Genomic DNA, 21,350 nt, shown 5'->3' with positions numbered 1-21,350 from the left:
TGTTGCAAATGCTCACCACGTTTGATCAACACGGTCAGTGTCCCTGAAAGGAGGGGAAAAAGAGCTCAGAAGAGAAGCTATTTGGTCTAGGGGTGCAGGGTGGGGGAGACCCATGGTCTTAAGAGTGTCATCTGTCTACGAAGAGATTTTTCCATCACTTTCAATCCAGGCTCACTTCTACATGTGAGCCACTGTACGATTATGAAAAACTTCCTATCGTAACACTAAACATCTACTAGACAGTTACCATCCTTTCCAGGGCAAAGTAGCCTTAGTTACTCACTGCTCAACCTAGGAGAAAGAAGTTAGGAGCAGCAAGGATTGGAGATTGCCCTCAGCTGTGTCTACTACTCCCCAGCCACAGCTGCTCAGCAGTAGCACAGGGATCAGGGAGCAGAAAGAAGTAGGAAAATCAGGCTCCCTGCCCACAGCTAGAAAACTGATTTGCTCAAAGCAGCCATGATCAGTTTTATGCTGGAAATAAGAAATGATGATGTGCACGGCAGCTGTTATCTCACCAATCTGAGAAACAAAACAAAGTTATGTCCACATTTCAAAATTTAACCATGATCACTGAATTGGACAGAGTTCCCAAATGCAGTTCTGGAAGGACCAATTTCAGAGGCACAGAAATGTGACCCCAAGGGCAACTCACACAGAACACTGCAGGTAAGATATCCAAGTTCAGACTCCATAACCCATCCCACCCTAAAAGCTCCCCCCCAGGGGCACCTGCAGTGATGCTTCCTGCTGGCGAGCCAGAAGGCACTGTCACAGGCATAGCAGTGGGCAGCCAGGTGGTCAGGTAGCCAACGGGTCATCTGTAAAATACATGGGACCAGGTTAGTGACAGGAGGTGGGCCAGTCGGCTGAAGTCAGCAGAGTCACACCAGGGGGAGCAAGAGTCCCAAAGACTACATGGGTGCCAGTGACACCAGCGCAGCAGGCCTGCTGACAAGAGCAGTTCAAGGAAGGTGTCCAAACCGTTTGCCCGGAGGGAACTCTGATTTCCCGAGACAACATGGCAGCAGTGGCACCTGGGCTGCCATGAGAGCTGGCAGAGGCAATGGAGAGAGAGGGCCAGCTTGCTGAGTGTCCCTGGCTTAGAACAGCTGGATGTGGGTTCTCAGACAGAGATGCAGAGGCTCGGGTCTCCTGGGAGTTTCTTCCTTGGTGAGGGGCGCAGGGCAGGGTCTGGAGTGGAGAAGAACTGTGGGACCCTGTATGGATGGCACGCAGAGCAGGGGCTAAGCCTGTACCTCTGTGTCCTGTTTATCCACCTGCTCCCAGCTGGCTTCAGAGAAAATCTCTGTGCTGCAGCGAGACAAACAGTTCTGATCCAGATTGCTTTCCGAGTCGGGGATTGAAGTCTGTTGGCAAACAAACACAGCTGAACAGAATGGGCCTGTCTCCTCCCAAAGGCAGAAGAGAGCACTGGGGTCTGAGAGCTAAGGTTCCAAATGTGCAGTGACACCAGCCATCCAGACTCGGGCTGACCAGGTGCAGAGACGGCCGGGCTCAGAGGCTAATAATGAGCTTTGTGGGGTGATACTGAGTGGAAAACCGGCCTTAGGGTCCAAGAAGCGAGTGAAGTGAGGGAGGTGGAGAAGGACCGCCCTCTGTGCCAGCTGTTCTGGTGGGCCTGGTGATCTAGTCCAGCACTGAATGGAAACAGTGACTTGGGTGTGCTCTCCTTTTTCTGAAGGACTCTTGGGGACACTGAGAAACCATTATTAATTAATATGAAGAAAAAGTGGAAGTTCCTTTGGCTTTAAGTCACTGGATCTGGGATGATACTCCAGAACCTGCCTAACACTTGTAATGTCAGGCCCCATCAAAGAAGAAAGCCCCTCTGGGAACCCAAGAACCCTGGCACCCTCATTTCTAGCTACCAAGCCTCATCAGTGCTAGCCCTCAACAATGCTTTACAAAACAAAACAAACAAACAAACAAAAAAACCCAATGCCTTCTCTCCATTTCTCCTGCCAGCATCTGCCACAGAGTGGGTACAAACACTTGTTCAAAAAGAGCAAATCTTGGGGTTGGGGATTTAGTTCAGTGGTAGAGCACTTGCCTAGCAAGCGCAAGGCCCTGGGTTTGATTCTCAGCTCCACCAAAAAAAAAAAAAAAAAAAGTGCATCTTCCCAGCTGGTTGGTGATGGCACACGCCTTTAATCCTCATGTGTGAGAGGCAGAGGCAGGTAGATCTCTGAGTTCCAGGCCAGCCTGGTCTACAGAGTGAGTTCAGGACAGCCAGGGCTGCACAGAGAAACCCTGTCTCAAAAGATCAAAAAGAAGAAGAGCAAATCTCTCAAAGCTCCCAAAGTCAGGGAAAGCAGGCAGCTTACTAGTGACAAACACTCCACCATAACAGTTTTAGCACTGCTCTACAAATGCCACTGTGAACAGGTGTGCAAGCCCTTCTAAAATCACAGTATTTTTATTTGTGGTGGTGTAAACTGAGGCAGGGTCTCACTCTGTAGCCCAAGTTAGCCTGGAACTCACTATGCAGCTCAGGCTGGCTTCAAACCTGTGGAAATGCTCTGCCTCAGCCTCTCAAGTGCTTGATTACAGGTGTGAGCCACAAAGCCTGGCTGACACAGGACCCCATGTCACGCATCAACTCCCTCCCTGCCTCCTAACTGCCTAGAAGGACTGGAAAGCCAGTACAGCAGAAAAGAGGCAGACTGCTGTCTCCACTGCCAAGGCTAATTCCCAAACAATCTCTCTCAACATGGCAACTTAAGGCCTTCCTAGTCTTTTCAAAACCTGGCCTGTGTGTTGTCTCTTTGGATAGCTGTAAAGGAATCATGACCTAACTTACCACTTCATCTCCAAAGTCCCCATTGAAGCGCAGAGAGCTGGTCAGGTACTGGCTCTCCAGGCGACTCTTCAGCTCCTGGACTTGTTTCTTCAAGGTCTCCACTTCCTGCTGGTGGCCAGACTCTATCTGACGCAGACGCTGTTGGATTGTGTCTGTGTATACAGGCATGCCATCATCATCCAGGTGGCTGCGGGAAGGCTGGTCAGGGCTGCTGGTAGTGGATGGCCTCCCTGAGTGGTTATTCAGCCACTTGTGGTGCAAGTTCCTTGAGTATAAGTGAGCAGAGCTGCAGATTGTGGCAGACAGCTGGTGGCTCAGTGAGTCCTTATTCCTCCCAGCCTCCCCATTGGCACAGTGCCCATTGGGTGTGGGGTACTTCTGAAGGGTGCCAAACCCTGAAGGCTGTTCTGAAGCCTTGTTTTCAGTCTCTAGGGCACCGTTGCACACAATTCCCTGTCTACATTTGTCTAATGGCAAGGCACAAGGAGCCCGCATCAGGCTGAGGGTGTTGCCAGGGGATGAAGTCCTATATAGCACAGAGTCCCATTGGGGCCTCTCAGCAGACCTGGGCTCTGGAGCCATGGGAAGAATGTCCTTGCCACTGAACCTACCACTGCTTGCCAGGCAAGGTCTGTGGTGGAGTTGGGGCCCACTCTCTGACTTTACCTTATCTTCTAGTAACATGTGCATGGAGCTGTTCATGTGTGGTCCTCTTGTCTCAAATGGGACTTGGGAAGGCAGCAGAGAACTAGACTGTGAGGTACCAAGGCCAACTTTTGCATCTACCAGGAGAGCAGGAGCTACGTTTTCCCTGTCCTCTGCAATATTCTCTACTTGAGGCTGTTCCACAGGGACCTCCTGGGAGTCCTCTCCCCTGAGGGGAGCCTGGAGTGGACTAGAGAGAACATTGTGCCCATCCTGCTGTTGAGGAATATCCTGTGGGGACAAAGACAGGCTGGGGGCTAGATGGTTTCCTAGAGTAGCGTCATCCAGCTTGGATTCTTGGTAAAGGACATCTGAGCCCTCAGCCACCATTCTGCTCTCCTTTGCTAGGAGCACCTCCTCTGTGACCTCCGGCCCCTCAGTGTGCTCCCTGTGGGCAGGCTCTTCCACCCCACTCTCCTCTTTGGTGGCCTCTTGCAAAATGTTCTCCATCTGCCCTTCTGCCACACCAGCTGCCACAGATAGCTCAGCACCTCCGAGCAGCCTGCTGGACTTCCGCAGGCTGTCCACAGCAGGCGCCTCTTCCCCAGATCCAGCAAAGCTGCTCAGCTCCAGTGAGCGCCCATGCTCCTGCCACTTCTCATTCAGGCTGGGGTCACTGCTGCGCCGGCTGGCCAGTGGCACCATGTTGTCACAGGCTGTGGTCAGATTGTCAAATGATCTAGTCTTGGGTAGCCTAAAAGAAAAGGGTTTGGGGAAAATGAGACTCTTAGAGGCTATTAGGAGCACAGTAGGGGACAAAAGGTTTTCAATAAGGCACTGTTTCACAACTGGACCATTACAGCAGCATCTCTGAAATGAGGCTCAGATTCCTAGAGTGGCGGGGCTCTCCACCAGCACTGCCCGACTGTCAGTCCCTGTAGGGAAAGGGTCTACAGAAACCCACCCTGACCCTAGAGCCCAGGACCAGGGAAAGAAACACAGCCTGGGTTTGGGACCCAAGCCAGAGAAAGAAACACTTTTATCCCTGAACCCAGAACCAAAGAAACATGCCCTGACTCTGAAACCAGTGCCAAAGAAACACACTTTGTCCCTGGAATCAGAGCCAATGAAAGAAATATACCTTGGCCTTAGAATTAGAGCCAAAAAGCTAAGAAAGGCCAGTGAAAGAAACACAGTTTGGCTCTGAAATCAGGGCTATCTCTGCCCCTAACCCAAAAAACTAACCAATCCTGAGCATAAAAAAACTAACCAATCCCTGAACAGAAAATTTCTCCCTAGAGAAACTCCGCCCCTAAGAAATCTTATATAAACCACCCTGCCTGGTCAGTTGTGGGCTGTTCTCTCCACCCTGGCAGAGGCAGCTACTCTCCTGGACTCCTCCTTCCCAAATAAATCTCTTTCTCAAAAGAGTCTTGGGTGTATCGTCATTCGCTGGTGCTGAGAAGAACCTTGCTAAGACATCCCTTAGGGCAAGAGCAAGGTGGAGCTGAATAGAAGAACCTTGATGAAATGTCCATAGGGGACTGAACAAGGTGGAGCAGAAAAAGAAACTTTTTCTGGGAGCTGGAGACTGCTACATTTCTGCAAGGGCTTTCCCTTTATCGGGGTGAAGTAAAAGAAACATCATCTCTGGCCAGAGAAGAAGCAGAGCTCTGCTGGGAAGCCCCCTTAAGTGGGGACTGGGCAAAGCTCAGCTGTGGCAGCTCTCCAGGAGAGGAGCAGGACTGCTGTATCCTGCGGGGAGACCATCCCCACTGTACCCCAACTGTAGTTACAGCACTCACTCACAGTCCCCACCTCCAAATACACTAAAAGCTTATGCTATTTCTTTTTTTCTTTCTTTTGGTTTTTCGAGACAGAGTTTCTCTCTTAACAGTCCTGGCATTCATTCGCTCTGTAGCCCAGGCTGGCCTTGAACTCACAGAGAGCCCCTGCCTCTGCCTCCCAATGCTAGGATTAAGACGTGCACCGCCACTGCCTGGTGCATATTTGGTTTTTTTGTTTATTTGTTTGTTGGTTTTTTCTCTCTCTTTTTTTTCCCCCCAGAGCTGAGGATCGAACCCAGGAGCTTGCACTTGCTAGGCAAGCGCTCTACCACTGAGCTAAATCCCCAACCCCATTTTTTTTTTTTTTTGTCTTTTTAAAACACAGTTTCTCTGTGTTTTTTGGGTGCTCTTCCTGGATCTCACTCTGTAGACTAGGCTGGCCTCAAACTCACAGAGATCCACCTGGCTCTGCCTCCGAGTGCTGGGATTAAAGGCGTGTGCCACTGCTGCCCAGCTGGTACATATATCTAAAAGTCATTCTTTTACTCCCACTCCACCCCCATTCTTTCATTTTTCCCCCTCCCTCTCTTTCTTGATTTTTGAGACAGGACACATGTATCCCAGATTGGTCCCACACTCTATGTAGCGTAGGAATGATGCTGAACTGCTCTTTTGTCTCTACCACTGATGTGCTGACAGTACAGAAATGTGCTATCATGCCAGGTTTATATAACACTGGGGCTCAGACCCAGGGCTTCATGCAAGTATTCTACCAACTGAGCTGCACCTATAGCCTTCAATAGGCACTCCTCATGATGCTCTGTGTCTCTCAGGTAGTGGCAAAGTAGCTTGCTGGTTCTTTGTATTATACATTTTAAGTTCATTTATTATCTAACATTCTGACCTTAATAAAGCTAATTCACAAGTGGCAAAAGCAAAATTTCTCTCATCTCACAACATCTGACTTTTAAGCTTCAGAAGGGCAGAGAAAAAAGCAGAGAGTAGCGGGTAAACAAACCAGAGAGTCACAAAGACTCAATGGATACGTTCCATCACTGAGAAACTTCTCAGTGCATGCAGTAGAACAATGCAGCGCCAAGCCCAACTCACTTCCAGAAATAAAGCCTTACTATTTGTCTTCAAAACCCTGCCAATGGTGGTTCACACCTTTAATCCCAGCATACAGGAGGCAGAGGTGGGTTGATCTCTGTGAGTTCAAGGCCAGCCTGGTCTACAAAGGAGTTCCAGGACAGCCAGAGCTATACAGAGAAACCCTGTCTCGAAAACTAGAACAAACAAAGCAGCAGCAGCTAAACTTCAGCCAGATGTGACAGTTCATGCCAGTAAATCACATCACTGCAAGTCTGGGGTCAGCTTGGGAAGGAGGGAAAGGTAGGAGTAGGGAGGGAGAAGGAGGGAAGGAGGGAAGGAGGGAAGGAGGGAGAGAGGGAGAGAGAGAGGGAGAGAGAGAGAGAAAGAACCACCATACTGACTTGAGACTTGTGGCATCGGCCCTAGGCTCACCGGCTCAAGGGGGGGTCATCAGGGCTGGTGCCTGGGGCTGGGTATGGTCCACAGCTGTCATCTGTGGGAGTGGATGGAGATGGGCAAGGAAGGTATACTGCACTCCATAGCATCAGGTTCCGTACATGGCACACGGGGTATAGTACCTGAGGAGAGATGAGGACACAGGTTTATGTCTCTTAGAAATGTCTAGAAATCAGGATCAAGAACACACCCCAGGTGGGCCACTCCACACAGCTGGGTCACAGATCACAAGGAGGTGGTAACAGTAAAGGAAGGTCTCTCTCCCACGAGGGCAGGTACAGAACCATGGGGTCTGTTTGGCAACAACTTCCACTAAAGAGCCTCTCGTGAGCATGAAAATCTAAATGACTCTTTTAAAGTCTGACTTATTAATTATCTCAGATGATCTTTACTGACTTTAATCAGACTGATTTACTGCATAAAAATCATTTCATTAGATGGTGAACGTCTATTTCCTCAAAGCTCAGCTTCAGCAGATACTGTCAAACCTGTTTTATAGAATCACTTAAATTAATCATGTGAATGTAAAAGAATTTCCTCCCTTATTGCCACTTCCCAGAGGCACAGCGAAGGAAGGAAGGAGAGGCAGCATACATCTCTTAACTGTAATGAGAAGTGTATTAACTGTTAACCTGTTTTGATTTCTAAGGGCTTCAAATGCAGCTGACAAAGAGAACATTAGCACATTTTGGTACACCAACGTAAGTGCCTCTTTTCTTTGCTTAGAAGAAGGTATTCTGTTGGGGCAACAAAGTCTTAAAAGGTCTATCAGCTCTCCATGTGGAAAAAAAAAAAAAAATCACAGACAGACACATGCCAGCCTCAGAAAGAGCTTTGTGTCAACACAGAAGCTACAGAGGGTCCCACTGCCTGGCTCATGGGGACAGTAACAGGAACTGGTGGCTGACCCTTTCTTAGCCATAAAAGGCATCTGAGAAAGAGCTTTGTGCCTTCCTTCTGCTGAGCTGAAACACGCTAGGAATACAGTGAGCTTTGGTGATGATGCATGTCTAGGATGGCAAAGTAGAGATGTGCACTACAGCAAACAGCCTTGAACCCAGCTTGGTCATGGGCAGGCCAGAGCATTATCAGGAAACAGGCTTTGCTTAGACAGAATGGTGTAAAATGGAAAAATGGAACCAAGATCTTGAGACTGCAGATATGTTTTCACAAAAACAGGCACTACTCAAACCAGCTCCCACATGCGACCCCATCCCCAAATCCCTTCTGCTGATCAGAGATGGGCTAAAGGGTACATACGGCTTCTGACTGAGATGAATACAGTAAGTTTTTGAAAGCTTTGTTGCCTGCCCGAAGAAGTGACCACACAGAGCATGTCCGTTCCTGAGTCTGCTTCTCCCCTCTCTCCTTGGCGTTGTTGCACAGGAATGTTCCAAAGAGGCAGGAATAGGTGTGCTGTACCAGTTTCACCTGTGCAAGTCCAGTGAGGCAAAAATCAAACAGTAGGACGCATGGTCTTGGGAAGGAGGTCAGCCCAACTGCACAACTCACCATGACATCCATCCCTGAGAGCATTTCAGCTCACTCAAGGATACAGGGTGTGTGTGCACAGGCAGTTCATATATGGCCTGCTCTTCAGAATTGCCAATTACAGGGCCTGACCCCAACCACCAGCACTTCTACATCAAAGACCTTCTAATGCAGGTGGCAGAGTGAAGGACAGGGGAACTGGGGGCTGAGACAGGAAGAGTACATCTTCCACCAAAGAAGAGGGAGCAGAAAGCATGGTGGACAGCATGGGAGAAGGACTGGAGGGGAGCAGGGCACATTCAGATTGTTTCCATTTCTAACTACTTTTTAGACCATACACTTTAGAAGCCAAGTTTAAAACAAACTATGTTTACAGAGGAAAAGCTGGTGTACCTAGATTCACTGAGTGAAAAAGAAAATGCTATTGCTTTTAAATAAAGCAGTCGCTCCCAATTAAATGTGGAAAATGCATAGTTTTGGGTGAAAATGGCCCACTAACATTTGTATCAACATCCCCCTAAGTGTAGGTGGCTCCCAAACTGGAGAATCATTAAATCCAAACTCACAAGGAATGCTTCATTGAACTCAAAAGAGCAAGGGAACTGCCTCTGAAGCTGATGAACACAGTCAAGCCACTGCAGAAACACTGGGCAGCGCTCGTTCAGGTCGTCTGAGTTCTCCCCATGACCACACCGGTCAGCAAACTTATGGCCAAAATCCAGCCATTCCATCTCCACAAGGACTTGGAAACCCTGTAGGGAGGCACCAAGGAGAGACTACTTGTGGAGTACTATCTATCATCTGTGACATCCTGAGCTTCATGTCACCAACAGCAATCTCCTTTAACAGCCTCCTGGTAAGTCCCTCTGGCCCAGGCTCAGAGCCAAAGGCTCCCTCCCTAATGGCACACCCATTTACACAAACATCTCAACTCACCAACTCCATTCAGTATTCACTTAAAGAACACTGACGCAGCCTCTCTCATTTACTCCATAAATGCTACCTGCCTACCCACATTTCTCTTTTATTATTTTTTGCCTTTGATGTTACATGTACAAAGCCATATTTGTAAAAATCCTTCCCCGGCACCAATTTTTATAAATATTTACATTTTGTCACTTTATGCTTTTGTTCTGCTATCTTTAACCCACACAGGTTATTTCAGAGCAGATGTTCTTTCTCCAGAATGCTTTGCGGTCCTCTCTAGACCCACCATCATAAGCATGTGGACATTCTTTTGCAGAAACCCATTTTCCTGAGGTAGACAAATCTTTCTAAGTAGAGAAACAGCAAAGGAAACATTTCTGCCTCCTTGGTACCTTTCAGCCAAACCATGTTCCCCTGAACCAGGTGAAGAACTAGCAAGAGACACCTAGCCACAGCGCTCTAAGGAGAGGGAGGGGGCATGAATACAACCAATTGGCAATTGTTACAGGCCTACCTTTCAGTCCCCACACCAATCATGCAACCCTCCTAACTGTTTCCTCAACCTCTCCTGAAGTACTCCCTCCCTCCCTCCCTCCTCCGACACCCTCACCTCTACTGTTCGGTAGTAAGGGTCCAGCAGGAGCTTAGCCAAGGCCACAATCTGGGGAGTGCGATCCCAGCCGTCTGAGCAGTGCACTAGCACTGGGCGTTGATCACGGTCCACAGCATGCACTACGAGAAGTGCCGACTTCAAGAGCACAGACAGGTGATGGAGCCATTTTGTACTCTCAAGAGCTGAAAGCCAACTATAAACAAGGGGAAGATAAGGAAATACTATTTTTATGATTTTATGGTATCATGCCCAATGCCTATCATATTAAAAAGCAATTACCCAAGACCTTTGTCTCTAACTGTAGTGATAAAAAAGACTATTTATAAAGCAAGCCCAAACGATAAGAGTCAGGCTCCACAATCAAGAGAGGACAAGTTTAGAAAAAAGACGAATTAACAATGCCACACTGCACCTGGAACTTTTTAAAAAGGACTTACTCTTAATTTTTAACTACGTATATGGGAGGTGGTGTGCATATGAGTGCAGGTGCCTGAGGAGACTAGAAGAGCTGTCATATTCTCTGGAGCTAGAGTTACAATATGGGTGCTAGGAACCAAACTTGGGTCCTTGCAAGAGCAGTATGTGCTCTTAACCACTGAACCATTATCTCCAGTTCCCTAGCCCATCCCCCCTCCCTTCTTTTCCTCCAGGGGTGGGAATGAAATCCAGGGTCTTGCATTTGTTAGTTAAGTGGTCTACCATTAAGCTATACCCCAATACTGGTTCTGACACACACACATTTATTAACTTGAGACAGGGGTCTTGCTATACAGCCCAGGCTGATCTGGAACTCAGTTCTCTTAGATTAGCCTCCAAGTGCTAGAATCACAGGTATATACCACCACACCTAGCTCTTCACAGATAATTTGCCAAAAGGGGGGTGGGGTGGACAGAGTAATGCTAGACAGGTACATACAGTTTAAGAAATAGCTCTTATGGACACTTCTGAGACCCACAAGAGATTTTACAGAAGCTATTTAATGATTAACAACTCTGACCTCACAACAAAATAAACACACACACACACACACACACACACACACACACACACACACACACAAAATGAGATATAAGCTGGAAGCCACACACAGGAATGGTACAAACTTTACCTATCACCCATGCCCGAACACCAACCACTGTTAAGTCTTTACTACTTATTGACTAAAACTAGTTAAGTCCAATAAGATGAACAGAGTCATGAAAAGTGGTACAATGGCTACATGATATCGCTGAGTAAATTCAGATTGGATTCAGAAAGGACCCCCTCCCTTAAAAAAAAAAAAAAATCCTTTAGGGGTTATAAAATAAAAACGAATTGTCAGGGCTGGGAAGGTGGCTCAGCAGGTAAGAGCACTTGCTCTGGAAGCAAGAGGACCTGAGTTCAAATCCCCAGAATGCACATAAAGACCAGGCAAATGGCTGTGCATGCATGTTAACCCCCAATGTTGGAGGATGAAGACAGATCCTGGGGGCTCAAAAGTAAGGCAGAGATAGGTATCCAACATCCTCCTCTGCCTCTGTATGAATGTGTATGTGTACACACACACACTCACATACACACCCCACCCCACATCAAGATTCCCAGTTGCTCTCTTCTCAGCATACCAGGCACTCTGCTAATTAAAAAAAAAAAAAAAAAAAAAAAAAAAAAAAGTCTCTTTGGCATAAGGCTTCATACATATTCACCACCCCCAACTATGTTGACATCTCTTCCTCCATTCCTCATTCCCCCAAAACAAGTTCTGATTTTTCCCCAATGTGGCCAGATTTGTGACTTAAGGTTAGCCATTTAAACACTGAGAGAGAAGGAATAAAAACGGTCCAGGATCTTTGAGACGACTTTATCAAGGTAAGGTTTAGATGAGGCCTCTAGCACAAAGCTGGTCTATTAAACCTAAGGAATGAATAGGAATTTTTGTTAAGAACTTTCCTGCCAGGCCATCCAACAAGGTAACGGTCTATAAGTGTTCTTTACAACTTGACTGGCTCAGAGGCTGACAGTGTCTCCATCACTGCTGTACCCCAAGCTTAACCCCAAGCATAAGGGGAGAGTCCTTCTAGTTAATGAATTCTAAGTTTGCCATTGGTAAAATTCAATTTTGAGACTTCCTATCTCAAAATTAAGCGTATCTTAGGTACACTTAAAACACTTTCCTGATATTGTTGTTATTCTCATTTTCCTTAAAATAAATCAAAAAGCTTGAGAGATGAGTAATTAAACTATCTCCCTGCTGCTGAAGAAGCAGTAAACAAGACTCCAGCAGAGAAATCTCTTCCACCTGACGGAATGCTTATGAACTAGCAGCCAGTGGTGTCTGTGCTGGAGAGAGGCTGCACTGCAGTCGGCCACCAAAGCGGATGCCACAGCACTCCTCTGTGCTAATGTCCACCTGGAACAGAAACACATCATTCCCCAGCCTACCACAGCCCCAGATGGATAGCTTACTCACAGTGCCCACCATTGCCATAGCTTCTTTTTATTCATAAGAGAGATTCAAATACCCAAATACAAAGCATTATTTCTTTAACAAATTCTCCATTCATTTGGACAGGGAGGAGGCTACGTATTTTTTGTGTGTTCAAAATGAAGTTTTGTTTTTAAATTTTTTTTTTTAACTTCATGTTTTGCCTGGGGGGGGGGGGGACGACATGTATGTGAGCAAGTGTTAGCACACAGTTCCACTAAAAGCCAGAAGTGGGCATTGTATCCCTTATAATTGGAATTATAGACAATTGTGAGCCACAATGTGGATACTGGAAACCAAACCTGGGTCCTTTGCAAGAACAGCAAGTGTTTTTAACCACTGAACCTCTTTCTGACCTCAAAAATCAAGTTTTAAAGAAATAATTTAAGTATATGGGAGGTATTAGCAACTACTCAATACTGATCTGGTCTATTTATTTTATATGAAAAGGGATCCCGAGCAATGAAGCTACATAAGCAAAGACACATCTCTACAGAGTCCTCACACCAACCAGAGGAGAGAGGACTAGCTAGGCCCTGAAGCTAAGTGACAGATCCAGCTGTTCTTTGGTCACTGCAATGGTCTAGATGAGAACGGCCCCGCAGGCTCACAGATTGGATTGCTTAGTCTCTAGGAAGGAGCACTATTTGGAGGGGTTAAAAGGATTAGAAGTTAGGGCCTTGCTGGAGGAAATGTGTCAAAAGGGGTGGGCGTTGAGGTTTCAAAAGCCCATGCCAAGCTCAGAATCTCTTTCTCTGCCTACAGATCAGGATGTAGCTCTCAGCTTCTGCTCCAGTGTCTGCATCTTGCTTCCTGCCATCATGATAATGGAACTGTAAATAAGCCCCCTAATTAAATGTTTTCCTTCATAAGAGTTGCCATGGTCATGGTGTCCGTTCACAGCACGAAAAACCCTAACTAACATAGTCATGTCTCCAAAAAACACTGCTTCATCCTCAGGGCTGACTGCCATTGTGATAAATCTAATCACTTTCTTGGTTGGTTGGTTGGTTGGTTTTGGTTTTTCAAGACTGGGTTTCTGTGTAGCCTGGCTGTCCTGGACCTTGCTCTGTAGACCAGGCTGGCCTCGAACTCAAAGAGATACGCTTGCCTCTGCCTCCTTAGTGCTGGGAATAAAATCGTACAGCACCACCACCCAGCAATTTAATTACTTTTTACCAAGAGTCAGCACAAGCAGTTTAAGGCAACTGATAAATCTCTTATAAATCCAGTCATGAGCTGGGCGGCAGTGGTGCACACTTTTAGTCCTAGCACTTGGGAGGCAGAGGCAGGAGGATCTCTGTTCTGATACACAAAGAAACTCTGTCTTGAAAAACCAAAAAAACAAAAAAACAACAAAAAAAAAATCCACTTAAGAACACAAAACAAACACACTTGATGTGATTATGTGGATCCACTGACAAGACTCAAGGAAACAACTATGGGCTTCATTCAGTACAAACACCTAAAAGAGAAAATCCTATTTTCATTGGCACATCTCTGGCTTCCTGAAATAATAGAGAGGGGCTTTTAAATATTTATCTGTTCATATTTGTTTTACAAAGCACTGCTCCTAATTTATCTTGTATTCAAACAAACCCCTTGCAGAGGGGGTATTACTTTACCTTCCTCACTGCAAATTCCAGCCATTCTTGCTGTGGTTGGTTTTTTGTTTTTTTGTTTGTTTTTTTTTTTAATTCTCTCATATATTACATCCCGAGAGCAGTTTCCCCTCCCTCCCCCCAACCCATCCGCCTCCCTCATCCTGTCTCCTCTCAGAAAAGAACAGGTATCCCAGGGACATCAACCAAAACAACATAACATGCTACAATAGGACTATCACATCAAGGCTGGACGAGGCAACCCAGTAGGAGAAAAAGGGTCCCACCCAGCCATTCATTTTTAATAAGCAATAGAAATTATGATGTTATTACTGAACAAGATTACTTTAGAAATGGAAGGTAAAGTGTAAAAACAGCAAAGAAACAAACCAAAAACTGGCCTAACATGTTTAACACTTTTAGAACTTAATGAGAAACTGGAGAGATGGCTCAGTTGGTAAAATGTTCAACCCAAGTATGACAACCTGAGTTTGAGTCCTTTAGCACCCAAGTCAAAAAAAAAAAAAAAAAAAAAGATGGATTGAACCTGAAAGCCTCCTCCCTTACACTAGCTTTCATAGTACCTAAAAGGGTTATACAAGCTTCAAAAGGAGGGAAGCTACCACCAATCCTAGCCAGCTGTGATGCCTGTAAACCACCCCAATGACCAGCATGGCATGAAATTCCTAAAAGTACAGCAGTGGCACCTTTAGCAATAACCACCAGCTGTACCACCAGACTTAAAGCCTGCTCAACAGAAGAGAACTTGTGACTGGTACTGGAAAACTAGCCACCTACCCAAGGCTAATGAGATCATGGACGACCTTAATGAGAACCTACAATCACCGCACTATTAAACCAGCATCATTTCCAACTGAATTCTAAATACTTATCCAGTAACTCACAGATAAGTGGAGTTTTTCACCTTTCATCAAACAAACTTCTCTTTGCAACGTGGAGACTATTTACAGAAAATCACAACTGGTCAAATCTAGAGAACAACCGGTTGTGGGGTGCCGAGCGCCAATCAATAGACCTTCAACACAACTCTAAGGCTCTGGGAACACTGTAGAAGAGGGAGCAAAAGACTCTTAAGAGCCAGAGGACCAAGAAATCTGCTGTGAGAATGTGTCTCCTAGAAATGATAGAGAAGTTTCACTCATGAGACCTCAACAATATGGCTGCCTTAATAAGATCTGAACAAGTATACCACCAACAGACATGCTAACTTGGAAAGGGTCAATCTCACAGGACCCACCCTTGTGACAAAGAACTACATTATAACTGGGTAATACTTATAGTGAGAGAAAATTAAACATATAGTGTGAGTGTGTGTGTGTGTGTGTGTGTGAGTGTGTAAATTGTGACTTCACAGTCATATTCACCTCAATTCATAGCAAGTGTTACTATAGTAGTTCAGGGACCAAAGAATTACACAGTTTGGGCTAAAAGACAATGCAGAAGAGAAAGGAGCGGTCCCATGAACAAGAATGTGTTGCTTCTGTTCTGAGGGCTGAGATCTATTTTGTGCTGAACATCCTAAAGCCCTGAGGCAGAACTGGTTACAGACATATCAGTTGGGGCTGCGGAGCCTAGACAAAGAACTACAGTCCAACTAAGGAGTAATGAGATAGGGAGAAGTCATCTCCCCAAGGAAGAGCCCCCATGATTATCCAATACAAAGTGGTCAGCCCTAAAAAAACAAATATACAAGTAACGATAAATGGATGGAGCAGGTAGTATTTATAGAATTAGAAATATAGAGACTGAAAGTGTAACTGAGGTTCACTAAAACAAAACAAAACAGAAGAATACCTCCAAACTTGTTTTGTTGTTGTTGTTGTTTTGTTAAGAAAGGAAGGGAAGGAGGAAGGGAAAAGGGGGGGGGGGGGGGGACACAAAAGCAGTAACAAGGAAACCAGCACACAAACTAAAGCCCAGGGCTTACTTTCCAGGATCTGGCATCTGTGTGCACAGCAGTCGTAAAGACTGGAAACTCCTCCGGATAGAATGGATATTTGCCATTCCCATAAACACAACTTCACAGTTTGGGTAATACTCTGGAGAGAAAAACAATAAAGAAAACATAAATACATTCAAAATAAGGATCACATAAGCAAATGTAACAGCAGCAAAGTGGCAGCACTCAGACAGCAGGGCATGACAGATTCAGAAAGGGCACCTCGCTGGGATTCTACGTCTACTACCACCTCCATTTCTATCCCTTTTCTTTCTTTCTCTCTTTCGTTAAAGATTATGTGTGCATGTGTGCCTGCAGGCCAGAAGAGGGCGCCAGATCTCATTACAGATGGTTGTGAGCCACCATGTGGGTGCTGGGAATTGAACTCAGGACCTCTGGAAGAGCATCCAGTGCTCCCAACCTCTGAGCCATCTCTCCAGCCTGACCACTGCATTTCTATTAAGTCTACGGCAAGTGTGCTAGGAGCTAAGGATTCATATGTGTACTGTGAGAGACAACCATGCTTTTAGAAGAGCAGACTGAGAGCCTCAACAAATGCACTAGCAGACCTGGGGAAAGACCAGCTTTCCTATCACCAAAGACTGGCACAGAGGAGGAAGACGATTTGCACACGAATGTCAAGGACCCAAAGAGCTGCCCTGGCTTTCTAGATGCAAAGTGAGGAACATGCCTTGTCATTTATTTTAAATTAAGTCTAGGTTGTGAGTGAGCTGCAGTGACAAGGACAGATTATCAAGGGGCAGATTATGCTCTCACCTGGGCATTCACAACCTCCTCCTTTGGCTCGATTTGCCACAGCTGCTGCATAGGAACGTGCATCCAAGATCAGAAGTTTTTGTGGCTGGAGAGCTAAACTTTCTGCTCCTGAAGCATTTGACAGAGAGGAATCTGCAGACATCAAGAAGAGGGTAAAAACAAAATGAGCCTAGCTTTGCTAGAACTGTGAAAAATCAGAACCAGAGGCATTAGAACCAGTAAAAACAAGACAAAATGAAACTCAATCAACATAGCCTCCTAACCAGACCCTGGTACACAGACTTGGCTTCCGTCTACTCTGTTTTGCCTTCTAATTAGAACTGATACGGATTTATTTTCTAAAAGTAATTCCCACATCACTTGAAGACCCAAATGCCTGTCTCTTACTCCCATTTCTAGCCCTGTAGTCCTTTTACAGATGCTGGTATTTCTCTCCATAGACTGAAGACAACCCAAGTTCTCATTACAACTGTCATGATAGCATGTAAGACAACACTGGGCTCTTAAATCAAGCTTGAAACAAAAGGTCTTCCAGGGCTTTGTCAAGACCTGCCACTCCTCAAACGACCTCACTGATTCTCTTTTACAAAAGTAGCTCTATAACCAGGTGTGGTAGCACACACCTTTAGTCCCAGCACTCAGGAAGCAGAGGCAGCTGGTTCTCTGTGAGTATGAGGCCAGCCTGATCCACATAGTAAGTTCCAAGACAGATACCATCTCAAAAAACCCAAAGTAACATTGTCTTCTAAGGAAAAGCCACTTTAAGAACAGCTTCCCAGGTGCTTCTAAAAACTGCTGCCATGGGCCTAGAGAGCACCTTACCGAACTCCACATCAGAAAGATCGCCGCCATTGGGAAAGTCCCGACAACTGTTCCTAGTGGAAACCTTGCTGATACTTGATTGAGAGTCACAAGCACAGGCTTTGGCCACTGACTGCACCAGATGCTCATCATCAGCATTTCGCCAGCCCCACCAGCTAACCTCCGGCTGTCCACAGCGGGCAATGACAGCTCCATTGCTCTGGTGCCTGTGTGGAGACAAGAGACAATAACTCCTATTTCAAGGCCCCCAATCTGATGCTCTGTACTCAAATAAGAGGTGCGGTAGTTGATTGTAAGTTCTTTAATGAACAGCTTGACACTATGGCTTCAAATCCTTGCAGTATTAATAGGGACAGAAATGCATAACAAAACCTACATAACTTTCTCAATTATCATCCTTCTATATAGTACCCTCTATAAAGTTACCAACAAATGATAAATGAATATTCTCAGAGAAAATGAACTAACATTCATAATTTAGATATTATGAACCTTTATGTTTGGGAAACAAGCTTTTAAAAATTATGAATACTATTCTAATTCTACTATGTAATAATTACATACAAATTCTTCATTTTGGATACTAAATCCAATACATTAGATGCTAAATTATAGAACAAATTGCTTTGCCTCACTTCTGAGGGTCCACTGCAGTACCCATGCTCGTTACTGCTGGCTTGAGGATTCCTTTCAAGCATTTCCATCTCTACAGCTGGAACACTCACCTGGCCCACAGTGAGTCACCAGTTATTCTTACTAGAGGCACAGCACTCAATGGCCCAGCTGTGCTTCATTCCTCAGCTCGTAGAAGGAAGAAATCACAATCTCACTAAACCATACTCTGACAGATCCTTTTCCAAACAGAGTCTATGTTGAGATGCTATTAAAATCTAAGGTGTTTTCCAGTATGTCAATTAAAAAGTTTGGGAATGGTAATATTTACTAGTAAAAATGGAATAAAGTTCAAACACATGCTAAATCATCAATAAATTGAAATGTGTCACATAATAAAGTGAAATAAGCCCATCACAGAGGACACATATTGTAAAGAGTCTACTTATATGACATATTCATACTAGATCAATCTAGAGAAACAATGTATTACTGGTTATACTTTGGGATAGAGTAGTTGGGGAAGTAAGGAACGACTGCTAATGAGTATGAGGTTTCTTGCAGGGTATCGAAAATATACTAAGATTGATTGCAGACGTGGGTCATACAACTCTAAATGTAATATACTAAAAGTTGCTAAATTGTATTGACATATTTAAAGCTTTTTTAAGTTATAAAAGTAATCATCTGGCTATAAAGATGGAGAGCTAAGTGGGTGAAGGACATGTCTGAGCAAGCTTGGTACTACCTGTACTCCATCCCTGAACTAAAGTTGTATCACATGTGCTGTGGCATGTGTGCCCATACACATCACACAACATAATAAATGCAAATGCTCTTTACCACTTAGCCAACTCTTCAGCACTAATAAACACTTTTTTAAAAAGGCCCACCAATTCTATATCCTGAAGAAAATGCCCATGTTTTTAAAAATGCTCTTGAATATGCACATGCAAATCTGCACACAAATAGTACAAATGTGTTTACACAGAACACATTTCTTTAGGAAACAATCTGAGACGAGTTTGTTTTTAGTCCTTAAATTCACAAGTAATAAATTAATTTAGTGGTAATCAAATCCCACTAGCACAGTCTGCTTATACGTTTTCAATCTTCCTTCAATGTGAGCAGCAAGTAGCTAACAGTACACATTATTACCAACACCTCATTGGCTCCCACACAAATGAAACAAAAGACATGAAATCAATGGATTCTTGCTGTGCCTCCCTAACAGACTGGGGAATCACTGAGCTGAATGACTGCAAACTTCCCAGAAGAGGGTGGTGGAGACTTTCTGAGCATCCTCTGTCTCTGCAAGGTTTCCTAACATTGAGCCAAGAACTCTTCACCCTGGGTCTTAGATTTTTCAGGGTCAACTGGGTCACTACAAGTAGCAGTAGTCTCTTAATCTCCCAAAATGCTTGATATTGCATCAAGGATTGCTCAAACCGGACAGTTACAATCACTTCAAAAGGAAAATTAAAAAGAAAATAAGGTAAAATAAACATTTTACCACTTTAACAAACAGAATTTGGAAAAATACAAAAGGGTAAAAGGTCCAGTAAATGAACCCACCTACTAAAACATGGAAAGTTTCCATTTTACATGAAAATGCAATGGTTTTAACTGCCTCTAAGTCAATGGTCACGCAAGCTCCCCATAGCATAAGGTGTTTTGAAAGATCACCATGTGTACAGATAGAGACGCTATGAGCTGCACTACAGATGGGGCCCTCCCAAGATCTTGCTGTGTTAAAGCAACTCCACAGTTCTAATCAAGTACTGGTTCAGCTCAGTGCTGTCAAGTAACTGCTGCTAGTAACCTCAGAAATCATTGTTGCAGCCCACAAATAACTAAACCTAGGAAATGTTGGGTTCAGAGGCATCTTGCCACCTGTGGTAGTTGGAATAAAATGTGATGCTATGAATGAGAATGTGCCCCGTAAGCTCATATATTTAAATGCTTGGTCACCAAGAATGGCACTATGTGAGAAGGGCTAGGAGGTATGGCCTTGTTGGAGGAAGTATGTCACTGGGGGTGAGCTCTGAGGTTTCAAAAAGCCCATGCTTGCAGAGCAGGATGTAGCTATCAGCTAATACTCCAGTTCCATGAGAGCTGCTGTGATTCCTGCCATCATGATAATGGACTAAACCTCTGAAACTATAAGCAAACCCCAATTAAATGCTTTCTTTTATAAGAGTTGCCTTGGTGTGGTGGTTTAAAAGAAAATGCCCCCCAAAGGGAATGACACTATTAGGAGGTGTGACCCTGTTGGAGTAGGTGTGGCTTGTTGGAGGAAGTGAGTCACTGTGGGGCTGGCTTTGAGGTCTCTTTTCTCAAGCTTCACTCGGTGTGACAGTCAGTTGGCTTCCTGTTGCCTCTGAGTCAAGATGTAGGACTCTCAGCTCCAGCACCACATCTGCCTACACTCCGCCATGCTCCCCACCATGATGATAATGGGACTGAACCTCTGAAACTGTGAGCCACCTCAACTATAAGAGTTGTTGTGGTCATGGTGTCTCTCCACAGCAATAGAACAGTGACTAATACATCAGCTCTGCTAGCATTAAAGACTGGTGGAGTGTCCCCAACATTCTTCATCACACCCCTCACAACACTAAACAACATAGGAATCCAATTTGGAGATCAGAGATATAAGATACGTGTCCTGGAATAGAGAGCAGCTCCAGGAACCTGCTTGATTTACATGGACTACATCAAGAACTTTCAACTATAATCCTGATTTTCTCTCAAAGACTGAAAATGAAAAATTCCATTTATGTATATATTCTAGAATCTCTAGAATGGGGGAACCCTAGAACTCATGCTTTTTAAAATTAACACTTTAGAAAATAAAAGAAAAAAAAGCTAAATGTCTTGTCACATTCTAAGGAGCTTTTCCTACATAGCACACTTAGGCTTTCTGCCTAAGGGCAGGATTCACTGAAGCCTGTTCCTGAGAAGATGAGGGAACTTACCCTTCTGCTCCAAGTCAGCGCGTCTCACAAATGCCAGGCAGCTGATCTAATACAGCTGTCGGTCACAGCAGCCAGCTGCCTTTCCCATTCCTATAAATCCCTTCAGCTTCCACTGCTAACTCCCATGTCATTCTCACCACTTGAGTGATAGGTAAATTTGGTGACCTACTTTCCCAGTAGTGTCAGAAAACAAAAGTGGTGAAATGGAAAGCAAAGGCTTAATGGGTTCCACTGAGCACAGCAAATATCATTCACTTTCTGTATTCAGGGTGGGCATTAGACTTTACCTTCAACAGATAG

At 45.0% G+C, this 21,350-nt stretch overlaps 1 protein-coding gene across 6 annotated transcripts in view; it reads right to left on the bottom strand.

Annotated features, from left to right (window-relative positions):
- Mtmr3 (myotubularin related protein 3) overlaps positions 1–21,350 on the bottom strand; it is a 125,149-nt gene that overhangs the window by 2,094 nt on the left and 101,705 nt on the right. For 3 of the 6 annotated variants that reach the window (XM_036200582.1, XM_036200581.1, XM_036200583.1), the window contains 11 exons: positions 17,461–17,666; positions 16,639–16,770; positions 15,850–15,961; positions 9,833–10,028; positions 8,862–9,047; positions 8,065–8,235; positions 6,781–6,926; positions 2,825–4,223; positions 1,260–1,370; positions 733–821; positions 17–43 (listed from right to left, as the gene is read on the bottom strand). In XM_036200582.1, coding sequence (XP_036056475.1) covers positions 17–43; positions 733–821; positions 1,260–1,370; positions 2,825–4,223; positions 6,781–6,926; positions 8,065–8,235; positions 8,862–9,047; positions 9,833–10,028; positions 15,850–15,961; positions 16,639–16,770; positions 17,461–17,666 — 2,775 coding nt within the window. The remainder of the gene's footprint in view (positions 1–16; positions 44–732; positions 822–1,259; positions 1,371–2,824; positions 4,224–6,780; positions 6,927–8,064; positions 8,236–8,861; positions 9,048–9,832; positions 10,029–15,849; positions 15,962–16,638; positions 16,771–17,460; positions 17,667–21,350) is intronic. The other 3 variants (XM_036200584.1, XM_036200586.1, XM_036200587.1) reach the window with 3 other exon arrangements.

The sequence above is a fragment of the Onychomys torridus genome, chromosome 10, assembly GCF_903995425.1.
Source record: "Onychomys torridus chromosome 10, mOncTor1.1, whole genome shotgun sequence".
NCBI lineage: Eukaryota > Metazoa > Chordata > Mammalia > Rodentia > Cricetidae > Onychomys > Onychomys torridus.
The sequence above is the reverse complement of the archived record's forward strand: the minus strand, read 5'-3'. Positions and strand labels throughout refer to the sequence as shown.